At 37.4% G+C, this 25,132-nt stretch overlaps 1 protein-coding gene across 1 annotated transcript; it reads right to left on the bottom strand.

Annotated features, from left to right (window-relative positions):
* Window positions 1-76: 76 nt before the first annotated feature.
* Window positions 77-24,941, bottom strand: LOC306881633 (vitamin K-dependent protein C-like). The gene is made up of 9 exons (XM_079435809.1): window positions 24,802-24,941; window positions 24,541-24,624; window positions 23,561-23,718; window positions 23,454-23,478; window positions 22,698-22,808; window positions 8,154-8,288; window positions 7,692-7,813; window positions 7,446-7,563; window positions 77-758 (listed from the first exon to the last, which is right to left on the bottom strand). Exons 2-9 carry the CDS (start codon window positions 24,608-24,610, stop codon window positions 199-201), a joined length of 1,299 nt encoding a protein of 432 aa, XP_079291935.1. The 5' UTR covers window positions 24,611-24,624; window positions 24,802-24,941; the 3' UTR covers window positions 77-198.
* Window positions 24,942-25,132: the final 191 nt, after the last annotated feature.

The following is a 25,132-nucleotide window of genomic DNA, read 5'->3' as shown; positions in this document are numbered from 1 at the left end:
TAATGTGTAACATTTGTCTACTTTATTTACTGACAGCATTACTTTCCTTAAACATGCAGATAACAGGAACATAAGAGCAGTTTAATTAATGTGTTTATTAAATGTCAATTTCTATACATCAAAGAGCTATAGGGAGCACACTGAGTTTTCTGATTTATATTTTCTGCAATAGGCAAAACAGGGTAGAAAGGTAGGGGTCTAAACTTTATCCCACTCCTGACGAACGCTATCTATCCAGTCCAAATAGCTGGACACTTTGGTGTAAATGCCAAGTTTGTGTTTTTGCCCGCAGCCTTCTCCCCAGGACACCAAGCCTACGAGGAACCATGTATCATGAAACAGTGTCATCATTGGACCCCCACTGTCCCCCTCACAAGTATCTTTGATTTGCCCCAGCACTCCCCCACAAAGCATGTTCTGAGTGAGGTTGTTCATCATATGCCTGGAACACTCTTTGTTGTCTATAATTGGAATTTCAATGAAGTTGAGAGTTGAACTGTGGCGAAGAGAGGTCTCGTTGTCCTTCCCCCAGCCAGTGACGACTGTGACAGTACCGTTACGATGCAACATTCGTTCGGCCAGGTTCTGGCTAGGAAGGCATGCTGGGAGTATGTATGTGGAAAATTTGGCTGGTGTAGCCAAGTGCAACAGAGCTATATCATTGTCCACAGTGAAAGGGTTGTATTGTGGGTGGGCAATAGATTGTTTTACAGGAAGGGTCATCTCAGATCTTTCATTCTTTAATCGGTTGTAGTCACCTGGAGAGATGGTCATACAATTAGAATTCAAAGCCAGAGAGTGTTAATGGATGGCTATGTTTTATGATTGTTTAAAAAAAGGAAGGCTGCTTCCTTATTCATTTGTTGTTGTTGTTTTTTATAGAGACTAGGACTGTCACAGAAACAAAGTAATTTCTCAGGATGCTTTCGCTGCTATCCATCAAATAGTTGGGACACCATGAGTGGAATTAATACACTCTTTAAGGGAACATAACACTGTATCTAGACTGTCTTTTGGTATTTCTTTTCACTTATGAGGACTAAGCTTAATAAACAACATCACTCTAAGCTGTGTTATAGCAATTTTTTGTGGTAAATTGCATGTGTTACGAGTCAGAGCATGTTCACTCTCTAGATCTTCCATATAAAAAAAAGAGTGAAACATTTTTCTACACATGAAATATGAACACAAATAGACATGATTATGATATATTTTCTGTATGTGTTTTGTATGCAGCTCATTTAATTTTTTTTACAGCAATAAATTATATTTATGACTAATATTAGCAGTGTAGCGTTATTAAACATACAAAGAGTGCATCTGCTTATTATTATAGAATCAAAATCAACTATAAATCACAATCGGAAGTAATTACAAGCACTTGATGATGGTTTAAAGTGGGTGAGCAAATACATTAATAAATGAAATACATTTTCAAGTGTAGCTTGCTAATTGTACTTCTAATTATATTTTAGGATGTAGCCTATTCTTGTAAGCATTATAGACAGCTTGTGTTTCTGGTGTAGAACCAAACTTTGTTTATCTTAACTTAGATGTTAAATCCATACACGCGATACATATCTGAGGAAAAATACATTGTTGGCGTGCAGGCGTGAATTAGCAGAAGGCGAACATTCGTTTCGCGCTCGGGGTGAAAGCAAGATTCGCAGGTGATTCGTGTCGCTTTTTTGCATCGCGCTAAGTGTGGAAAGGCCTTAAGCAAGGATAAAAAGCCTAAAGGCCTTTCCACACTGAGCGCGAAAAAGCGATACGAATTTCGGACGCGATGACGTGCTGGAATAAAACAACAGCTTCCTATGGATGCTTCCACATAGACCGCGAACATTCACACACGAAGACAGTACTGAGCACGAGCGTAAAAACACCAAAGTAGAAGACTTTTTCCTCAAGAAAGAAGAGTGAATGCTGAGTTCTTGCTATTGTTGGTATTTAAGAACAGACTATTCTCACATGTTCTTTGTACAGAATAACATTCCTATTAATTCTCCACTGAATTATGTGATCTGAAGAGCACCGTCCATTTTCTTCCACGAGCGCGAGTGTTTATGAGTCAGAGCTCGTTCACTCTAGACCTGTCAATCATGTAATCATATCTCTTGCCCTTCAGTATATACAGTATCTCATAGAAGTGAGTACACCCCTCACATTTTTGTAAATACAGTTGAAGTCAAAACTTTACATACACCTTTCAGAATCTGCAAAATGTTAATTATTTTACCAAAATAAGAGGGATCATACAAAATGCATGCTATTGTTTATTTAGTACTGACCTGAATAAGATATTTCACATAAAAGATGTTTACATATAGTCCACAAGAGAAAATATTAGTTGAATTTATAAAAATGACCCCGTTCAAAAGTTTACATATGATTCTTAATACTGTGTTGTTACCTGAACAATCCAAAGCTGTTTTTTTTTTGTTTAGTGATAGTTGTTCATGAGTCCCTTGTTTGTCCTGAGCAATTAAACTGCCTGCTGTTCTTCAGAAAAATCCTTCAGGTCCCACAAATTCTTTGGTTTTGCAGCATTTTTGTGTATTTGAACCCTTTCCAGCAATGACTATGATTTTGAGATTCATCTTTCTACACTGAGGGCAACTGAGGGACTCATATGCAGCTATTACAGAAGGTTCATACGCTCACTAATGCTCCAGAAGGAAAGACCATGCATTAAGAGCCATGCATTAAACTTTTGAACAGAATGAAGATGAGTAAATTTATCTTTTTTTGCCTAAATATCATATTTTTTTCATTTAGTACTGCCCTTCAGAAGCTACAGAAGATACTTACATGTTTTCCAGAAGACAAATTAAGATAAATTTACCTTGATCTTCAAATTGAAAAGGTTTTCACGCCCCGTCTCTTAATGCATGGCTTTTATCAGTGAGCTTTTGAACCTTCTGTGATAGTTGCATATGAGTCAGTCATTGTTGGAAAGGGTTCAAATACACAAAAAATGCTGGAAAACCAAAGAATTTGTGGGACCTGAAGGATTTCTCTGAAGAACAGCAGGCAGTTTAACTGTTCAGGACAAACAAGGGACTCATGAACAACTATCACTAAAAAAAACAAACAACAAAAAAAACACAGCTTTGGATTGTTCAGGTAACAACACAGTATTAAGAATCAAGTGTATGTAAACTTTTGAACAGGGTCATTTTTATAAATTCAACTTTTCTCTTGTGGACAATATGTAAACATGTTTTCTGTGAAATATCTTATTCAGGTCAGTACTAAATAAACAATAACATGCATTTTGTATGATCCCTCTTATTTTGGTAAAATAATTAAAATTTAGCAGATTCTGAAAGGTGTATGAAAAGTTTTGACTTCAACTGTATTTTATTATATCTTTTCATGTGACAACACTGAAGAAATGACACTTTGCTACAATGTAAAGTAGTGAGTGTACAGCTTGTATAACAGTGTAAATTTGCTGTAAATAAGCTGAGGGTAAAGGTGATGGACTGGCCAAGCATGTCTCCAGACCTAAACCCTATTGAGCATCTGTGGGGCATCTTCAAACGGAAGGTGGAGGAGCGCAAGGTCTCTAACATCCACCAGTTCAGTGATGTCGTCATGGAGGAGTGGAAGAGGACTCCAGTGGCAACCTGTGAAGCTCTGGTGAACTCCATGCCCAAGAGGGTTAAGGCAGTGCTGGAAAATAATGGTGGCCACACAAAATATTGACACTTTGGGCCCAATATGGACATTTTCACTTAGGGGTGTACTCAATTTTGTGGCCAGCGGTTCAGACATTAATGGCTGTGTGTTGAATTATTTTGAGGGAACAGCAAATTTCCACTGTTAAATAAGCTGTACACTCACTATTTTACATTGTAGCAAAGTGTCATTTCTTCAGTGTTGTCACATGAAAAGATATAATAAAATATTTACAAAAATGTGAGGGGTGTACTCACTTCTGTGAGATACTTTATATAAAAAAGAGAAATATATTTTTTTAATATTAAAGAATGTTTATGACACATGACAAGCAGGTATCGATCATTCCATTATAAAACATACAAAGAGTGCATGTCTGCCTATAGAATCAAAATCCATTTTAGATAACAATCGGAAGTTATTACAAGCACTCGATGAGGATTTAAAGTGGGTTTTGAGCAAAAACGTTAATAATTAATAAATATTCAATGTAGCTTGATGCTAATTGTACCTCTTATTATTTCAGATGTATTCTTGTAAGCATTATGGATATTTTGTGTTTTTGATGAAGAAACAAGTTCTTATTTTAATGCTGTATATTGAGCAGCGGACGATGTAAACCAGGGTGCGAACTACAGGGGAGCTAGGGGGAGCTCGGCTCCCCTTAATAAGACATGGGCTCCCCTGAAAACGTGATTTGTGAAATTTTGGGGGGTCTCAAAAAATATTGACAATGTGATCATCGTGGATTATTATGTGTAAAATTGCAAAAATATCATTCATTCATGCATGACGGCGATTTAAACCTAATTCACTTCAATAAAGATAACTATATATGCAAGTCTTGTCATGAGCATCAAGGTGTGGGGACGCTGCGGTGCAAATTCCACTTATTTTTAGTACGTTAACTCAAAGATTCGTAGAAAAAAATATAAACGAGGCCGTTGATCTGCGCGCAAAGTCCTTGAAATCCATTTTGCAGTTAGCATCATATAGCATCATTTAGCCACCATGGCAAAAAAAGAACACAAGGCAGTTTAATAAATTTTGGTTTTACTAAGAAATTGTGTAGTGATGACGATAATAGCACGACCGATTCACCTGCTGTAAGCCCTGTTAGCACACCTCCCGCAGGGGTGACAATGCAAGAAGAAGCTGAAGAAATAAAGTCCTCTCTGGCTGAAGATGGTGGTGGTAACAGCTCATCAGAGGCCGGTCACGATCCTAACCCCTCTTGCTCCTCTCTCCCGTTAAACTGGAACAGCCAGCAGTGGAGAGACTGGAAGAGCCGATATACATGGCTTTTTTTAAGGATGAAAGCTTGGGGTGCATCACTTGTAGGGACGCAAAAACCCTTCTTCTGTCTGAAAAGGCACTTGTCATGCACTTGTCTGAGGAGTGGATTAATGGGGAAGTAAGCAGCACTGCTCAGAACAAGTTGCGAAAAAAGATATATAAACATAGGGACAGCATTGCACACAAGAGGGCAATTGAAGTGGCATTGACTAAGCAAAAGGCGTTTCTGTCAAATAAAGTAATTGAGGTGAATTCCAAATTAATGGAGGAGACCGCAACATCATTCCGGTCTGCCTATATGGTGGCTAAGGAAAGGCTGTCTTACAGAAAGCTCACCCCTTTAATGAAGATTCAGGAGCTTAATGGCGCAAAGGTGGGAGATTATAGGTCATATTGCACAGCAAATGCGGAAGAAGTTTGTTTCCAATATTCGACAGCTCAATTAAAAAATTAGCATCTCCATTGACGAAAGCACAGTACATGGTCGTGCCTATCTCATCGTGTACGTGAAATGTGATGTGAGTGGCAAAAGTATAGAAAATGCTTTTTTAGACATTGTAGAGCTGATGCAGGGCACAGATGCAGAGTCTATTCACAACAGGTTAAGACCTTCGTACAGCGTGATTAGATGATGAGTTTTTGGGGAAAAACCTCATCAGCATCGCCACAGATGGGGCTGCAGTTCTCACTGGCAAAACCACTGGAATCATTGCAAGGCTTAAGTGTGACATTCCAAACATCCAGTCCATACATTGCTTGGCCCATTTCCTTGAATTGGCTGTCCATGATTCTTTGAAAGTGGTTACTGGATGTAATAATTTCAAGTTTTTCATTGACAAGCTGTATTCTCTGTACCACCAGTCTGCTAAGAATGAGAGATTGCTTGAGGAAGCAGCTGCAGATCTAAATATGCAGAATTCGAGAATTGGACAGATATTCACCATCAGATGGGTGGCGAGTAGTTTTAATACTGTAAAGGCGGTCTGGAAAAACTACCCTGCTTTAGCACCCCTCTTCAAAATTGCAAGTGAGGATGCATCTCGCAATGACACAGAGAGGAAGAAATTCCTGGTGCTATACAAACATCTCAGAAACTCAGGGTTTTTACTTGATTTGGCTTGCATGAAAGACATACTCCGTGAGCTGGGGGGCCTGTCACTGAAATGTCAGCAAAGAGAAATCACTCTAGTTGATGCCAGTTGCCACATTCTGCAGTCTATTGATATACTGAAAGCAATGAAAGCGAGTGGAGGGAAATCCACACAGAAGGCCGAACAGAGCACGTCCCTGGGGCTGTTTAAAGATGTTCAACTAGTTGAGGGCACAGGCAAGATTAATCAAAATCAGCTTTATCAATCTGTGATCGACAATCTCACAAGGCGAATGCCAGAATCAGACCTCCAACAAATGCTAAAACCCCTGAACAAGTGCTTTTGGCCACAGGATCGGAATGCTTTGATCCTGCATGGAGAAAATGAAGTACGTGCACTTGCTAAAATGGTTGCAGAACCAGCCAGAGAGGTGGTCGAGGAGTTTCGTGACTGGAAATTACAAGACAGAGCACCAGGCAGAAAGCTGGAAAAGATTTGTACAGCGAGTAGAACATACTTTCCTACTTCAGCTGAGTGTGAGAGGGGATTTTCTGCCGTTAATGATACTGACAGCAAGACTCGCAATAGGTTGCTTGAAAACAGCCTCTCATTGCTCCTTTTTCTGGACATTAATGGACCCCAAATTGGAGAGTTTCGACCCAAAGCCTTTTATCACATCTTGGATTAAGGCAGGTCATCGCCCATCCACTTCTTGGATTTCTGGACGAACAGCAAAGGATGGTAAGGCATGTTATTCGCAATTATGTGTTGTGGCTGGGTTGTTATAGGTCTGCGTGGCTCTCGATGTTTTAGGCTTATTTGAACAGAGGGATTATGGTATTCTATGGGTGGTGATGGCGCAGTGGATAAGACACATGCCTTTGGTGTGAGAGACCCGGGTTCGAATCCACTGTGAGACACCAATGTGTCCCTGAGCAAGACACTTAACCCCTAGCTGCTCCAGAGGCGTGCGACCTCTGACATATATAGCAATTGTAAGTCGCTTTGGATAAAAGCGTCAGCTAAATTAATAAATGTAAATGTAAATGTTCTTCTGTAGCCTGATGAGTAATTTTAACCGTTGTTCATGTGAACTCAAAGACAGCCTGATGCTTTGTTTATAGACTATTTGTGGGTGGCTGTTTGTTGTTTCACCTATCATTTCTGGTCGATAAAGTATAGAAAAAATGCATTGTTGGTCGGCGCCACCTAGCGTGCAGGCGTGAATTAGCAGAAGGCGAACATTCATTTCGCGCTCTGTGTGAAAGCAACATTTGCGGTCGATTCGCCTCGCTTTTTCGCATTGCGCTCAGTGTGGAAAGGCCTTTACTCTGTGAAGGAATACTTAAAATTTTATCAAATTGTCTTACATACCCAGCCTGACACTGAACCTTGTACTTTTCTCTAGGCAGTGAGCAGCAGTGAGAACCCAGTTTTCATCAATCAGAACTCCACCACAATGAAAATGGCCCAAATGATTGAGTATAAGAGCCTAAAGAATGCACACAATGATTTGGCTGAATATTTGTTATAACATGATAATTGTCAGGATTAGCTCTGATAAAACATTTGGCATTATTATATATGATTACGCAGATATTACAAATGAATCAAAAATACCTGCCAGGGACTCTCTCCCCTTTTGCCGACTGTACCTCCAATTACCCACGGCTGTAAACCAGCTATAGGCTTTTTCATATAAAATGACTTTGCGATCAGAATCTGGCCACATGAAGCCGTATCTGTAAATGATAAAAATGCACATAGATCACACAGATTTTTCTACCAAATGGTTTAAAAAAAAAATTCATATAGTTTTTAATGAAGATTGTTATAGCAATATCAATTATATGACTATGTTAATCAGCCCACATTTGTGAATAAATGTTGCACAAAGACTTATTTTTTAAGTCTTACAAATGTCCATAAATGCAGATGTACAGTCTTGAATACACAAGACAAATATCTAAGCATTAATTTGTGCACTGTGGATACAAAATTGCCAGTGTAAAAAATCATCAGTGTATTTGCAATAAGCACAAACTATATTATTTATATTTGCATTTTGTTGAGGTAACTTACTTTTGGCAATACATTTTCTAGAGTTGTCTTGTAGTTGGTATCCTTTAATACAACTGCATGTGCGGCCAAGGCCATCCTCACTCTCATGGCATTCATGATCACAATCCCCATTGTTCACAGTGCAGTTAGTCCTGCCTGACGACAAAGCCAAAGAACTGCTGTCAGGACATTTATCACCATGACCTCAGCACACACCACATTTATTTATCTGTGCCTGATTGTTTCTCATACACTGAGCCAGAAATCTTTTTAGTTGCACTTACATACACCTTTCCAGTTGTATTGCTATCTGTAAATTAGATTTTTTTGTTCATTTTTCACTAACCTGATTTATATTATATGTATTCCTAAAAACAGTGTAAGTAATGGATTTATGATAACAAGACATATCCAAAATCCCATTTGTGATCAAATTTGACTTTTAATATGCATGCAAAGTGAAACAAAAGGTTTTATTAGCTTCAACTAATATTCAGATATTCGTGCTGAAAATGTATGATAAGTAATGCATATTTAATAAAATAATTCATATTTAAACATTTCAGAAAACATCAGCAGACAGGTTTCAATCAAGTCTAACAAGGTAACATTATTACTTGTCCTGGTAATACTTAATTATATAATAATAATAATAAATATAGCTGCAAGCAGTGATGACGAGTCTAAGCCCTGGTGGCTATGCCACCCAGGTGGCTTCTAGTAAACGGTGAAGAATGGGTACATGCATCTAACCCTCTTTCATTCTAGTCTAGTTTAGTTTTACAGCAATGAAAGGGTTACTCTAGATTAGAACACCAAGATTGTGAAACAGGCACACACACACACACAGGGAGGGATCAGAGGTTACATTTGAGACTGTACTAGTGAATTGAGCCCAAAGACAAAGCTATATAGAACAAATATATATATATATATATATATATATATATATATATATATATATATATACATACAGATGCAACACCATAGCTGCATATAATTGTCTAGAAACACAGTTCTTAAAAAAAAAAAAAAAAAAAGAAATTCCACAACCTTTTAAAATATTTATAAATAGGGCTATACAGCCATTTAGTGGTTAATCAATGGTATTACATTTGATATTATTTATTCTATTCCATCCAATAGCACAACTGTCAACATGTTAGAAAAGACAAGATATTAGAAATAGTAAATAAATCAAACAATTTTGGGCTGCGGGTGCTTTTGACCTGGTGTAAGGTTATATGAGATTGTGCTGTCTTTAGGAATTAATTATATGGTTACAGTCTAGCTGCTAGCACATAAACATTATAGGGTCACATATATTTCACAAAATATCCTAAAATAGACGTATACAATAGTCTCTTAATTTTCAATGGACAGCAACATATTTAATTGTATTTGGCAACTTGACAAATATGCCTTCAAAATTAATAGGATATATAAAACTTAAATGAATATTTAATTATCTACAACCTGAATCATGGAAATGTTGGGACGTTTTTTAAATTGAATAAAATGAAAACTAAAAGACTTTCAAATCACATGAGCCAATACTTTATTCACAACAGAACACTTTTCCACTTTGAAACAGTCCATTTTAAATGTCCATGTTCACATATGGCTTCCTTTTTGCATGATAGAGCTTTAGTTGGCATCTGCAGATGACACGGCGGATTGTGTTTACCGACAGTGGTTTCTGGAAGTATTCCTGGGCCCATTTAGTAATGTCAATGACAGAATCATGCTGATGAGTGATGCAGTGTCGTCTGAGGGCGCGAAGACCACGGGCATCCAACAAAGGTCCTCGGCCTTGTCCCTTACTCACAGAGATTTCTCCAGATTCTCTGAATCTTTTGTTGATGTTATGCAGTGTAGATTATGAGATTTGCAAAGTCTTTGCAATTTGATGTTGAGGAACGTTGTTTTTAAAGTATTCCACAATCTTTTTACGCACTCTTTCACAGATTAGAGAGCCTCTGCCCATCTTTGCTTCTAAGAGACTCTGCCTCTCTAAGACATCCCTTTTATAGCTAATCATGTTACAGACCTGATGTTAACTTAATTAGTTGCTAGGTGTTCTCTATGCTGAATCTTTTCAAAATGTCTTGCTTTTTCAGCCCTTTGCTGCCCCCGTGCCAACTTTTTTGAGACCTGTAGCAGGCATCAAATTTGAAATGAGCTCATTTAATGGATTAAAGTATAAAATTTCTCCTTTTAAACATTTGGTATGTTCTCTATGTTCTGTTGTGAATAAAATATTGGCTCATGTGATTTGAAAGTCTTTTGGTTTTCAATTTATTCAAATTTAAAAAACGTCCCAACATTTCTGAGAGAATAATTTTAAAGTTTGAAGCGTTGACATGGCAACAGTATTTAAGATATCAAGAATAATATGACCGTTTCACATCTGCCGGGTCTTGATATTGTTTTGATGAAACTTGAAGTACATCAGGTAAAAATAACATGGTAACTTCAAAGGATTTTGAAAACGAAACACTTCCTACTGCCAGTTGGTGACACTATAACTTTGACTTTATAATAGTCACATCTAGTGATCGGCCTCGTATAACAAAGAAACGGCTGAAGTTTTATCAAAATCAGACAATGTATGCTGAAGTTATGTTTCCCCTTTTCACCATATATTTTTCGCCTCGCAACTGCCAAACCATTCGAGATATCAAAAATCCCTTCACTATTTTCCATCCTCAATGTCTTGAGATTATGTTGACTGAGTTTGGTAGGGATCGGATGAAAACCCTAGGATGAGTATATCACATTCAATTTCCACAGCATCCATTTTCCAAACATTCCACAAAGCTCTGCCCTGTTGGGCAGAGCACTGACTGTCAGTTGTTTGAGCTGATGAGATCCATATGTATATGAATTTTGATGACTGTAGGTGAAGCGGTGTGTGCTACAGAGCTTGTCGAAAATGGCCTTATTAACACGGGCCCCCTCTGGTGACCCCCACACTTGACCTTCTGCCATCCCTGATGGCCGCAGATTCCAATGTGTGTTCAAAGTTTCATAGGTTTTTGAACACGTTAAGGGCCCCAAAATGCCCCAGATAGTGGGATTTTTTTAAAGTCCTTAGAAAAACAATAGGGCACTGTACCTGTCATAATAATAATACTAATAATTATAATAATTTATAATAATAACAATAAGAAGAAATATTTGAGATTCTACTATATATATATTAGGGGTGGCACGGTACATGTATTCGCAGGGGCGTAGAATTAGGGAGGGACGCTAGGGACGTGTCCCTATCAATATCCATGCCACTACCAAACTGTCCCTAGCAATAATTTTGATCAAACAATTAAATATATGTATATGTTTTTGTCATTTCAGATGCATCTGAAACATCATATCATTGATATTACCTAACAAGTTAAAGTAAATAATTTAGAAAACTATGCGCTTTTAATACATGTGTGGAATGGAGTCACACACCGGACGAGAAGTGCAGCCGTATTTAGAGAAACTCCCAGGTATTGTACCCAATTCAAGAAAGCAGTCCAAAACAGTTAATATAAAAGCCCACTTCAGGAATGAACAAAGTTGCATCGATGAGTTTAAAGTGGTGTTTGTTTGACAAAACAGAGCTAACGAAAAGAGAAAGCACGATCTATGCCTATTATTAGCTCCCCATATAAAGCATACGGACAGAAAGACAAACGTTGTGCGGAAAGATACACAATCTTTCAGCCTAAAGTCACGAAACATCAACAATAATTTGGGACAAATATAATGTGATTTTTATTTAATTTTTGTGGTAAACTATGTAAGTGGAGCTCTGGTGCAGCAGGATTTGGAACATGCGTCCTGTGCCGCCGCGGATAGTCTTTAACTTTAAATGAATGTTGTTCAACTGAATGTACAAATCAATCTGTTAGCTGAAATGTCCACAAAATAAAAAACAACACTGATATAAGAGCGTGCAGTTTATCTGTCAATCAAATGCGCACAAGTTTCGTTACTACAGCAACAGCAGAGGTTTCTTTCAGAATCATCCTGGGTCCAATTCGATTAATATTAAAATAAAGTGATGTGTGATTAAGACATCCAGTGCTCTGATGCTGATGTTGTTGGTTCACAAAATCAAAATTGTGAAATTATTGTCTGTTAAAAATAGTAAGAAAAAAACAAAAAACTCTGTAAGCTATATGAATTATAACCTTGGGGGGTAGGGTTTATGTCCCCACCAATGTTGAAAGCAAACATACACCCTTGTGTATTTATACCGAACCGTCACGGTACGGGCATCTCGGTTCGGTGCATGAGGCCTTACAACAAATACAGGCAATTCACCCCCAATCCAGAAGGGGGCACCACCAGCAATGCAACGCTGTTTGATAACCGCCTGCAGAAGAACAGCGAATGCCATGAGTTGCCGATTGAAAACGAAGCCCTCTAAACAGTGACCGTGTGCTGATTCTGAATGTGTCTCTCACATAGACTACAAAGGAGTATACTTTAAAGGCTTGTGCACTCAAATATTTGCGAAATGGAGCTTTGTGCTCGTGTATCCTACCTCTCTCATTTGGCACAAATCCAAATAGTCCATAATATTTCCATATTTGCGACGTAACGTATCTGAATGCTAAACAATTATGTAAATTATAGGCTTTGTACTTCAGTCGCGTTCCAACTTTGACAAAGAGGCGCGCGCGCTGATGTTTGTATTTTATTTTGATAAAGTACCAACTTTAGCAATGCTGGAACTGATATGTGTGTGTGTGTGATGCGATCACTTCAACTGTTTCCTTATACCAGCAGAATCAACTTTAAACACTTATCGTCTTAATAATCCATCACTGTATAAAGGTCTGCTTTTATTTGTGTACACTCACAATGGTCTCCATCCTTCTAGTGTGACAAAAACGTTCACAGTGCAAATCCAAAAACTAAAAATAAAACAAAACAATAACAAAAACTGTTCAAACAATCATTTGGCTATGTCAACAAATTGACCCAAAAGTATATATATATACTATATATATATAGTATATATATATATAGTATATATACAGGTCATTCTCAAAAAATTAGCATATTGTGATAAAGTTCATTATTTTCTGTAATGTACTGATAAACATTAGACTTTCATATATTTTAGATTCATTACAACACAACTGAAGTAGTTCAAGCCTTTTATTGTTTTAATATTGATGATTTTGGCATACAGCTCATGAAAACCCAAAATTCCTATCTCAAAAAATTTGCATATTTCATCCGACCAATAAAAGAAAAGTGTTTTTAATACAAAAAAAAAGTCAACCTTCAAATAATTATGTTCAGTTATGCACTCAATACTTGGTCGGGAATCCTTTTGCAGAAATGACTGCTTCAATGCGGCGTGGCATGGAGGCAATCAGCCTGTGGCACTGCTGAGGTGTTATGGAGGCCCAGGATGCTTCGATAGCGGCCTTAAGCTCATCCAGAGTGTTGGGTCTTGCATCTCTCAACTTTCTCTTCACAATATCCCACAGATTCTCTATGGGGTTCAGGTCAGGAGAGTTGGCAGGCCAATTGAGCACAGTAATACCATGGTCAGTAAACCATTTACCAGTGGTTTTGGCACTGTGAGCAGGTGCCAGGTCGTGCTGAAAAATGAAATCTTCATCTCCATAAAGCTTTTCAGCAGATGGAAGCATGAAGTGCTTCCTGCACACGCCTGTAGACGGTGGCTCTGGATGTTTCTACTCCAGACTCAGTCCACTGCTTCCGCAGGTCCCCCAAGGTCTGGAATCGGTCCTTCTCCACAATCTTCCTCAGGGTCCGGTGACCTCTTCTCGTTGTGCTGCGTTTTCTGCCACACTTTTTCCTTCCCACAGACTTCCCACTGAGGTGCCTTGATACAGCATTCTGGGAACAGCCTATTCGTTCAGAAATTTCTTTCTGTGTCTTACCCTCTTGCTTGAGGGTGTCAATGATGGCCTTCTGGACAGCAGTCAGGTCGGCAGTCTTACCCATGATTGCGGTTTTGAGTAATGAACCAGGCTGGGAGTTTTTAAAAGCCTCAGGAATCTTTTGCAGGTGTTTAGAGTTAATTAGTTGATTCAGATGATTAGGTTAATAGCTCGTTTAGAGAACCTTTTCATGATATGCTAATTTTTTGAGATAGGAATTTTGGGTTTTCATGAGCTGTATGACAAAATCATCAATATTAAAACAATAAAAGGCTTGAACTACTTCAGTTGTGTTGTAATGAATCTAAAATATATGAAAGTCTAATGTTTATCAGTACATTACAGAAAATAATGAACTTTATCACAATATGCAAATTTTTTGAGAAGGACCTGTATGTATATATATATATATATATATATATATATATATATATATATACTGTGTACATATATATATATATATATATATATATACTGTGTGTATATATATATATATATATATATATACTGTGTGTATATATATATATATATATATATATATATATATATATAATGATCATTTGTCATTATATATATATCTAATGATATATATATACTGTATATATATCTAATGATCATTTGTATCATTGTATCATATATCATTGTAATGATATATATATATATATCTAATGATCATAATCATTTGTAATGATCTTATAGGATATATAAGATCATTACAAATCACACTGCGTGATGGATAATGGAAAATGGATCTTATAAACACCTAAAAATAGATGCAGAATAACTATTTATAATCTTAATAAACATGAGGCGCTAGGGAGGGTCTAGCAGGTGCTCCAGCACCCTTAAGAAAGACCAAAGCACCCCCATACAGGGGCGTAGATTACGCGGGGGACGTGTCCCCCCCACTTTTTATAAAAAGTAAATTCGTCCCCCGCACTTTTTCATTGGACAGTTGTGTTCTCGACATGTTGAGGTTTTAATGGAGCAATGTATATAAATGCAGAATGATTTAAAATTCAAAGAGACAAGATATACATGACGTTTACGTTTCCATGGCAATCAGTCACTCATTTTGTGACGTCACGACATGCCCAGGCTCGCGCCCGCGGTCCCGCGCTGTATCCATCATTCATTAGAGGTCGAGATGAGTTCAAAGCGGCAAGAAACTCTTCAGTCGTTTTTTACGAAGAGGTCAAGCAGCGTAAATTGGCATGTGGGATCCGAATAGTGTTGCACAATGTTGAGTGACCCTGCCTATTGCTCTTGTTGAATAATTAGCAAGTTTGATGTTCATTATATGGAGAAAACAAAAAACTGCCTGGACAAATATGCACTTATTTATTTTCAGTGTATTTTTCCGTAACTCTTTTGCAACGTCTTTTATTTTAACACGTATGTATGTTATCAGAACCCTTCAAATAAGAATAAAGATAATGTTGAACTGAGATTTTACAGCGTTTGCAGCATTGTGACACTCTGCCAATTCTACATGATGTATTTCAATCAAGTATGCAAGCACTGACGATCTGATACAGGACCGATCTTAATTTAGGGGTGCTCTGTCATTATTGCACTAATTTGACGTTTTTATGTGTTGTCAAGAATGAACAAGAAACAGTCAGCCTAGGTTTGTTAGGACGACACGCAAGAAATACAAACTTCACAGCTGAGAAGAACTGATAGAGTGGCTTTTAACACCTGGCTGTTTTTATATTGTATAAAATCTATTAATACACAAGCATTTGTAGGATTATATATGGACCAATCCTAGAAAACACATAATTAATAAAATATAGAAAAATAACATTAGTATGATGAACAACTTCTCAGCTATCATTTTTAACTACACTAGGTAATTATTAGCTTGCATATTGGTTGTTCATTAGTACTTAAGCACATATTAATTCTGTATTCTTCATGATCATATTCTGCATCCCATAATCCTAAACTTCAAAACTACAGCGACTACCTTACAAGCTATTAATAAGCAGTAAATGAAGAGTTTATTGAGGCAAAAGTCATAGTTAATAGTGAATATGTGTTCCCCATAAGTGTTAAAAAAATTATTTAGTATACAAATTATTGGTTATTGTCCAGCAGTGTACTTAATGTGTTATTTTCTTCTGTATGTCACTATTCCCTGTATGTACATGTTTCAAACACTGCTTTAGTTGCTATAGACATAGGGAGTGAATGAGGCAGAAGGTTTCAGTGAGGCTTCAGAAGTAAAGATTATTTACAGCATTGTCTATGATAAGATATTTCTTTTAACATAGACTAATCAGATAATGTATAATAGACCAGAACAGAATAAAGAAGTATGTGAATGTGCAAGTATCCATTACTGTGTGCCATATACTGTACATACAACACACACAAAATACAATCTGAAATATGTAAACAATAGTACCCTTATAAGGACATCTGTGTAACTTATACTCAAAAAGGTGCACATTAGTACCTTAGAGTACCAATATATACCGTAATGTACAACTATGAAACTTTTTGGGGTAAATAAGGTACAACGATGTCCTTTTAATGGTACTGTCCCAGTGACAAGCTGTTGTATTTATTTCTTTTAAGCAAAAAGGTATGATTAAAAATAAAACCTGTCAATTAGACAAGGGTTAACTGAAAAAAACAACAACAAAAAAACAGGTATAACACTAGACATTCCGTCCCCCCCACTTTTGAAATGATGGCTACGCCCCTGCCCCCATATCATCCCCACACATAAAAACATTTAACTCATTACGCATACATAACTCGTGCATTGCTATATAAGGTGACGTGATTAGCAGGCGCACTTTTCAAAATGTCACAGCATTTTATTTTAAAAACGGATCGGTTTCTTGTGCCAAGTAGGCATGTCCCTGACTAAAGATTTTTCTAGTCAACTAGTCACACGTTTATATTTAATTAATTAATATAATAACCTAACTTAACATATAGGCGTATGCTATGGCCTATTTGGCGCTCAATTGCGCCCACAAAGCTTGCACCGGCAAAAGTAATGATTCTGAATATGTTGGGAGGAAAGAAAACATTTCAATTATTTGTCAATAAACTAGTGCTTTCTTCTCAGTCAGTGTCGGCTGAAAAGATGAAGTTGCTGAATGCCGACGCTGCACTCACCATCTCCACATGAATGTGTCTTGAATAGAGAAATGCACCTTTTCATTTCATTTTCTCTATTTTACAAAAGTACAACATTTTGGTGTTATCGGGAGTGATTCAAGATTCAAGATTTTTTATTTGTCACATACACAATTATACAGAGTATAACCAGCAGTGAAATGTAGGTGCATAAATAAATGAGTGTACATAAATAAATCAGAAAAAGTTCTTTCGCAGGAAAAAAAAAATGCAAGGGATTGCATGGCCGCCTCCATGTCATGCAATATGCGCTATATAGGCTTATATTCAAGTTGATATGTGCACACACTGATATACACTGCATATTCATCTACAAACCTGATTCCAAAAAAGTTGGGACACTGTACAAATTACGAATAAAAAAGGAATGCAATAATTTACAAATCTCATAAAGTTATATTTTACTCACAATAGATTATAGATAACATATCAAATGTTGAAAGTGAGACATTTTGAAATGTCATGCCAAATATTGGCTCATTTTGGATTTTATGAGAGCTACACATTCCAAAAAAGTTGGGACAAGTAGCAATAAGAGGCTGGAAAAGTTAAATGTACATATAAGGAACAGCTGGAGGACCAATTTGCAACTTATTAGGTCAACTGGCAACATGATTGGGTATAAAAAGAGCCTCTCAGAGTGGCAGTGTCTCTCAGAAGTCAAGATGGCAAGAGGATCACCAATTCCCCCAATGCTGCGGCAAAAAATAGTGGAGCAATATCAGAAAGGAGTTTCTCAGAGAAAAATTGCAAAGAGTTTGAAGTTATCATCATCTACAGTGCATAATATCATCCAAAGATTCAGAGAATCTGGAACAATCTCTGTGCGTAAGGGTCAAGGCCGGAAAACCATACTGGATGCCCGTGATCTTCGGGGCCCTTAGACGGCACTGCATCACATACAGGAATGCTACTGTAATGGAAATCACAACATGGGCTCAGGAATACTTCCAGAAAACATTGTTGGTGAACAGAATCCACCGTGCCATTCGCTGTTGCCGGCTAAAACTCTATAGGTCAAAAAAGAAGTCATATCTAAACATGATCCAGAAGCGCAGGCGTTTTCTCTGGGCCAAGGCTTATTTAAAATGGACTGTGGCAAAGTGGAAAACTGTTCTGTGGTCAGACGAATCAAAATTTGAAGTTCTTTTTGGAAAATTGGGACGCCATGTCAGCCGGACTAAAGAGGACAAGGACAACCCAAGTTGTTATCAGCGCTCAGTTCAGAAGCCTGCATCTCTGATGGTATGGGGTTGCATGAGTGCGTGTGGCATGGGCAGCTTACACATCTGGAAAGGCACCATCAATGCTGAAAGGTATATCCAAGTTCTAGAACAACATATGCTCCCATCCAGACATTGTCTCTTTCGGGGAAGACCTTGCATTTTCCAACATGACAATGCCAGACCACATACTGCATCAATTACAACATCATGGCTGCGTAGAAGGAGGATCCGGGTACTGAAATGGCCAGCCTGCAGTCCAGATCTTTCACCCATAGAAAACATTTGGTGTATCATAAAGAGGAAGATGCAACAAAGAAGACCTAAGACAGTTGAGCAACTAAAAGCCTGTATTAGACAAGAATGGGACAACATTCCTATTCCTAAACTTGAGCAACTTGTCTCCTCAGTCCCCAGACGTTTGCAGACTGTTATAAAAAGAAGAGGGGATGCCACACAGTGGTAAACATGGCCTTGTCCCAACTTTTTTGAGATGTGTTGATGCCATGAAATTTAAAATAAACTTATTTTTCCCTTAAAATGATACATTTTCTCAGTTTAAACATTTGATATGTCATCTATGTTGTATTCTGAATAAAATATTAAAATTTGAAACTTCCACATCATTGCATTCTGTTTTTATTCACAATTTGTACAGTGTCCCAACTTTTTTGGAATCGGGTTTGTAAAAGAGGCAGCTGTGGCAATGCCCAAAACATCAGCAGTGTGGAACAATGACAAATTCTCTCTCTTTATTTTTTCTTTTTCTTCTTTTTTTCTTTCTTTCTTTCTTGTTTGATTGTTTACAAAATACTAGCTTTTTTACTTCGTATATATGAACAAGTACTTACAGATAGGCTAATAAATCCTCAAAACTTATATTACATGTTTACAGGATAATTGCCTTTATTTTCGTTAAATACAGTTCTTAATACATCATCTTTGACCGTTTAAACAACAAGCTTAGCTATGTAAACTAAACTGCAAAGCTTATTCTGGCCAGTACTAAATGCAACATGCAATTTTAAATATATATTTTTTCTCTTTTCATTTTTTTGCCCCAGCTATTATTAATATCTTGCAGATTCTGCAAGTTGAATGTAAACTTATGACTTAAAAATCGTGTGTCACGAATACAGTGAAAATTAAATGAAAAGTCAAGTCTATTGCAGCATTAAATGTAGATCTGTGCATGGTGCATTTCCTCTTTTTACAGCGTTTCGCATTATAACCAATCACATGATTCTGTTGATTTTGGCAAGTCAGAGGCATTCAGAAGAGTCATCTCATCTCTGGAACGCTGGAGTGTTGGTCATATTGCGCACACTCACTGACTGAATTCTGCACTCTGGCGAATTCAAAAACAAGAATGTGTTTTTTACATTGTATACAGCATCACTGATTATAACTGGAGCTTTTATAGAGTGCGCTAGACTATGCTTATTATTTGATAATGTAAATGTTCTTTTCTTGCTTGCTGTATAATTTGTTCTTTGTTTGAATAACCGTGGCGGTGTTAGAATTAGAAACTTAAAATTGTCTTTTTTTTATTAAACCTGTGGTTAAATACATATTCAGTCTTATTAAAATATATTGTAACATAAATTGTACTTGACTAAAAGGAGTTTATGACTTGTGTGTAGTTAATGATTAGGCTAATGGTTTGAGCGCGTTTGACTAGAAACTATAGCGCAGTTAAAGAGCTGTTATATGTGATTGTCGGTGGCTGTCTTGAGGAGCGAGAAAGCTTCGGAAAATGGCTCATAAAAAGGACGAGGACGTGAATGCTTTTACAAGTCAGAATCTTAAATGACGGTAATATGGCGAGAACATTTCACATGAAATTCTGTCAGTGAGAGGGGAGTTGTAGGGGCGTGCAAGAAAAATACAACCAGAACTATCTCTGGTCATTGTAATATGCAACTAATTTAATGTTTAGATTTTTTTAATGTTTAGTGCAATCACAAAAAATAAAAGTATCCTGTGGATGATCGAGGAGCACAAGACGAATCTGGAGGGAGACATAGCAAGCCTGAGTTCTATATGTAACGTTATGCAGTCTGATTTTTTTGCACATTAATCTGGCAATAAATGTTGCACACCCAGTTTTTCTGATGCACACCCAGAGTCCCGTTTCTGCCTACGCTACTGATGCAGACTGTATGATGATGACACCTATTGAATCATACGCTACGAAGCACGTTACTATAGACTTGAGGTAAGCCATATTATGTTTTAGCGCCATGTCATGTTGATTTCATGTCGCATTTTTATTGGTTGGTCAGCGAACATGGGTCGTAGCAGCAAAAACACTCTGCGATGACAATGCTGAATTTTTGACACTGTCAGAAAATTATTGTAGGCTATCTCACTGGTATTCCCTGGAAATACTATCTCGTGTACCGTGCCACCACTAATATATATATATATATATATATATATATATATATATATATATATATATATGTATATATATATATTCAATCTATTAAAAAAAAACAACTAATTAATTGTATATTTTTCTGAACTGAATCGCGATTAATCCCACCTAACATTAAAGTTTTTAAATATACTTTTATATTGCAATAATTTCACATTCAATCTTCAAATTAATGTAGGGGCTTGTAACCCAAAGGTTGTGGGTTCGAGTCTCCGTCCGGCAGGGATTGTAGGTGGGGGGAGTGAATGTCCAGCGCTCTCTCCACCCTCAATACCACGACTGAGGTGCCCTCGAGCAAGGCACCGAACTCCCAACTGCTCCCCGGGCGCTGCAGCATAAATGGCTGCCCACTGCTCCGGGTGTGTGTTCACGGTGTGTGTGTGTGTTCACTGCTGTGTGTGTGCACTTTGGATGGGTTAAATGCAGAGCACAAATTCCGAGTATGGGTTATCATACTCGGCCACGTCACGTCACTTTCACTTTCAAACAACTTAAAGACAGTATATTTTTAATATGTTTAATGGCATCTTTTTTATGACTGAAGGCCAGTATCACTGATACTAATTAATACTGATTTCCCTATAAAAATATTTCCCCCTAATATTTAACCATTGACTATAGCCATTCAACTTTACATTATAATTAAGAGCTATCAATTTTAACATTTATTGGACTTTAAAAAGAGCATCTAATTTAAGTGAACTTAAAACAATCTTCACATAATCCATTATAATAAATGTCATATTTATCTACCTGTGCCCCTCAGCAGAAATATACAGAAATTAAAGTTATCAAACACCAACTTCTAAACTAAATACAGAAGAAATCTTAAAACTATAAAAGTTATTGATTTCCTATTTTTTTTTTAGACATCACAGCAGCTGGTTATTAGGTTGTTTTGGCTTCTATTTCTTTAAGAGCTGTTGCTGCTAAACGCGACGCGGATCTGACACGCATCATATTTTCTCTCAGCTCTCCACCTTTTCTGACCCACTTCAGATCGGACCCTTTTCAGTCTCTAGTAATGAGCTGACTAGTTGAATCGGGTGTGTTAGATGAGAGAGACAGTGCTGGGCTGCTCCATAAACAGTACTGAAAACCATTTCAGAGACATGTTGTTAATGTAACTCATATATAACATATTACATGCATGCACAGTTTTATGGCAGCTTTAATCGCCTTTTTGGTAACTTCATGACTTAACTGATCACATTGCATGCTCCTAGTTTATTTCGCGACTTGATATGAAATGATACAGGCTATGCGTGCACTGGTGTAGTGCCGAATTCAGACCCCCACCAGATTATTACCCCCCTAGTATTGTTAGGTTTAGGATTAGGGGTGGGTTTAGGATTAGGCAATCAGGTAGCGATTTCAACGAGGGGGGTAATAATTTGGCAGTGAGTCGAAAGCACAACACCAGCACCTTTGAGCGTGTATTGAAGATCATGCGCTGCCAGCACAGTACAGTTTTCGCGCTCATTTGACTTGCGCCTGCCGCTGAAGTGAAGCTGGAGAGCGCGTCTGAAACGTCTCCTGTTTGATGTGCTCGTAAAGACGTTCCGCGACTTAATAAATGCACTTCTTGTCAAGAAAAAAGAGACAGAATTAGAAGTTATGAGTGGGGTGGCCAACCCTAGGCCCTGCCCCTGCGTTTTAAACTGAAAAAATTAATCGCCTGCGTCAAAGCGCCAATTTTGACAGCACTAATATATATAATAAACAGTATATATATTTCACTGACCAAATTATGTAAACGTAAATAGCATTTTAACAAGGGAACACGTATTTTTGAACATTTAAATATAAAAAACAAGAGGCTCACGCAGGTCACAGCGTTTTCCTTCAAATCCAGTGTTGCAGGTGCAGGAGTAATCTTGTAACAGGTCCACACACTTCCCATGAACACATGGATTCGAGTCGCACTGGTTTTCATCTAAGGGTGCAAAACAACTAATGAGTACTAGTACTTATGATGCTTTAAGCCTTCTACACACTGCATGATTTCAGCAATCCTATAAGATCATTACAAATCACACTGCGCGATGGATAATGGAAAACGGATCTTATAAACTTGGGTACGACATGTATGCAGACTGTATGATGATGACACATATTGAATCATACGCTACGAAGCATGTTACTATAGAATAAAACGTGATCAGAATGCGCTAGTGGTAAACAAAAAGAGTATGATGAATCACACTTTGGCAGTTGTAGTTTTAATGTGTGCAGAAAAAAGTGAAAGCAGTGAAAAAGGAAGGAATAAGAGCTTGAGTAAGCAGTGTTATGTTTGAGCGCCATGTCACGTTGATTTCATGTCGCAGTTTTATTGGCTGGTCAGCGAACGTGGGTCGTAGCAGCAAAAACACTCCGAAAATTATTGTAGGCTATCTTTGGTCACAAGACCGTAACAACAGCCGCCTTTGAAGTTGAACCTCTCTCACTGTACGACATAGGACCACTGATTAGGAGCCACGATCACAGAAATCGCCACGATTGTTTCATGATGCCAATCTTTTTCTGGGACAGCCGAAAGCTGTGTAGTGTGTCTCGGGCTTTAAAGACAGACATAACTAACCTTTATATGACGTCCAGAAATCCAACTGCAAGACAAAAAGATCAGTGGATCAGAATTTAGGGGGAATTTTTATTTTTTTTATATAGTAAAAAGCTGACATGACCAACCGTGGCTTCCCTTGTATTAAAGATTTCCCTTGCTTCTTCAAAACTACACAGTTCCTCCCTGCACTCCCGCTCCAACGATGGAGGCTTTAGTTCCTCCATTAAACCGTTGGCTCTTCTTGAACGCAGGAGCATGTGTGCTTTTGGCCTGCTAGAAAATGCTGATCAAAATAGATACAGTCAAGTCAAGTCAAAGTTTATTTCTATAGCACGTTTAAAAGCAACAGAGTTGCACCAAAGTGTAAAATACAAATACAATACAGCAAAAAAAAAAAAAAGAAGAATAAGAATAAGAGAAAGAAAAACAGCGCCTTAAGCAGGCATTATTCAAAAGCCAGGGAGAACAAATAAGATTTAAGAGCAGACTTAAAACTAGCTAGTGAAGGAGCGAATCTCACATTTACAGGCAGACTATTCCAAAGTTTCGGGGCTGCAGCTGAAAAAGCCCGGCCACCATTGGTTTTACAGCGACAACGTGGGACCGTTAAAAGAAACTGATTACTGGACCTAAGAGCTCTTAGGTCCAGTAACAGGGTTGATAAGGCAGAACAATGCACATAAGGTAGATTTCCAAATTACTTTTAAGCCTATTGCGTACTACAAAAACTAAAGGGATAATTAATTAAGAATGAATTGTGTAAATTCACTCCCCTGCTGCTGTTGTTTTTGAGTACTTTCAAAATACCAACATTTTTTTGGCAGCTTCTGTTGTTTATCATTGTTTGATAAACTAATGCTGCCAAATATCAATCAATCAATCAATCAATCAAAAGTAACATAAATGGTGACAGGCATAGTGCACTGGTTTAATAAGACACAATCTATAATACGTCTATTCTAAATTAGCTCCATGTTCTAATGTGGTACAAATACTCTGAATCTTTACATTTGAAAAAGAACACTAGCTTCAGACAAATTCAGAAAAGTATAATACATACACTTTGCAACAGTTTATAAATTCTACAGGGCTATTGACCTCATACCTGACTTGCAGAGAGCCTTATCAGAGCAAAATACAACCAGTACTGAGATACAGATAAAGAGACTCCTCATTATGGCAATAAACCCTGTAAATACAGAAAGACAGAAATCTTGAATTATACCTGAATATTGAGCATCTTTTAGATTTGAAGATTTTATAGAATTTAATGTAATGGTTTGGTTTGAGATACATGGAAGATTACTTACATTCAAAGCACAAACGTTTGCTGTATAAAATACTAACACACATAAATCATTCTTACCGTATTCCAAAATTTCAACAGCGTAGTAAGAGGCCAGATTTGTCCTCAGAAAATAACTAAATTGGAAGACACACAAATCAAATCATTAATATGTCCTAACATCAATTGGTCTTTGGACTTTGTCTTTAACCCAACAGGACAGCACAGCATGAACAGCCTTTAGTAAGTTAACTGAACTCCAACAAACCTTTCACTGAGCAAATAATAGTTGCTGAGATCAATCATATCAGGAATTTTGCGAGTACATTAATATAATCAACTAGGTAACACAGTGAGACAATCAGTACTTCAGTTGTAGTACTAAACTAACCCTCAATAATTATTAAAAATG

The sequence above is a fragment of the Barbus barbus genome (genome assembly GCF_936440315.1).
Source record: "Barbus barbus genome assembly, chromosome: 15".
In the NCBI taxonomy this organism is placed as follows: domain Eukaryota; kingdom Metazoa; phylum Chordata; class Actinopteri; order Cypriniformes; family Cyprinidae; genus Barbus; species Barbus barbus.
The sequence above is the reverse complement of the archived record's forward strand: the minus strand, read 5'-3'. Positions and strand labels throughout refer to the sequence as shown.

Coding starts and splice junctions, on each gene's coding strand:
- LOC306881633 (XM_079435809.1), bottom strand. CDS start 24,610: ATGAGGAGTCTCTTTATCTGTATCTCAGTACTGGTTGTATTTTGCTCT. Junction 22,809..23,453: donor TTTCTGGACGTCATATAAAG/GTTAGTTATGTC, acceptor TTGCACCCTTAG/ATGAAAACCAGTGCGACTCG. Junction 7,814..8,153: donor TAGAAAATGTATTGCCAAAA/GTAAGTTACCTC, acceptor TATCATTTACAG/ATACGGCTTCATGTGGCCAG.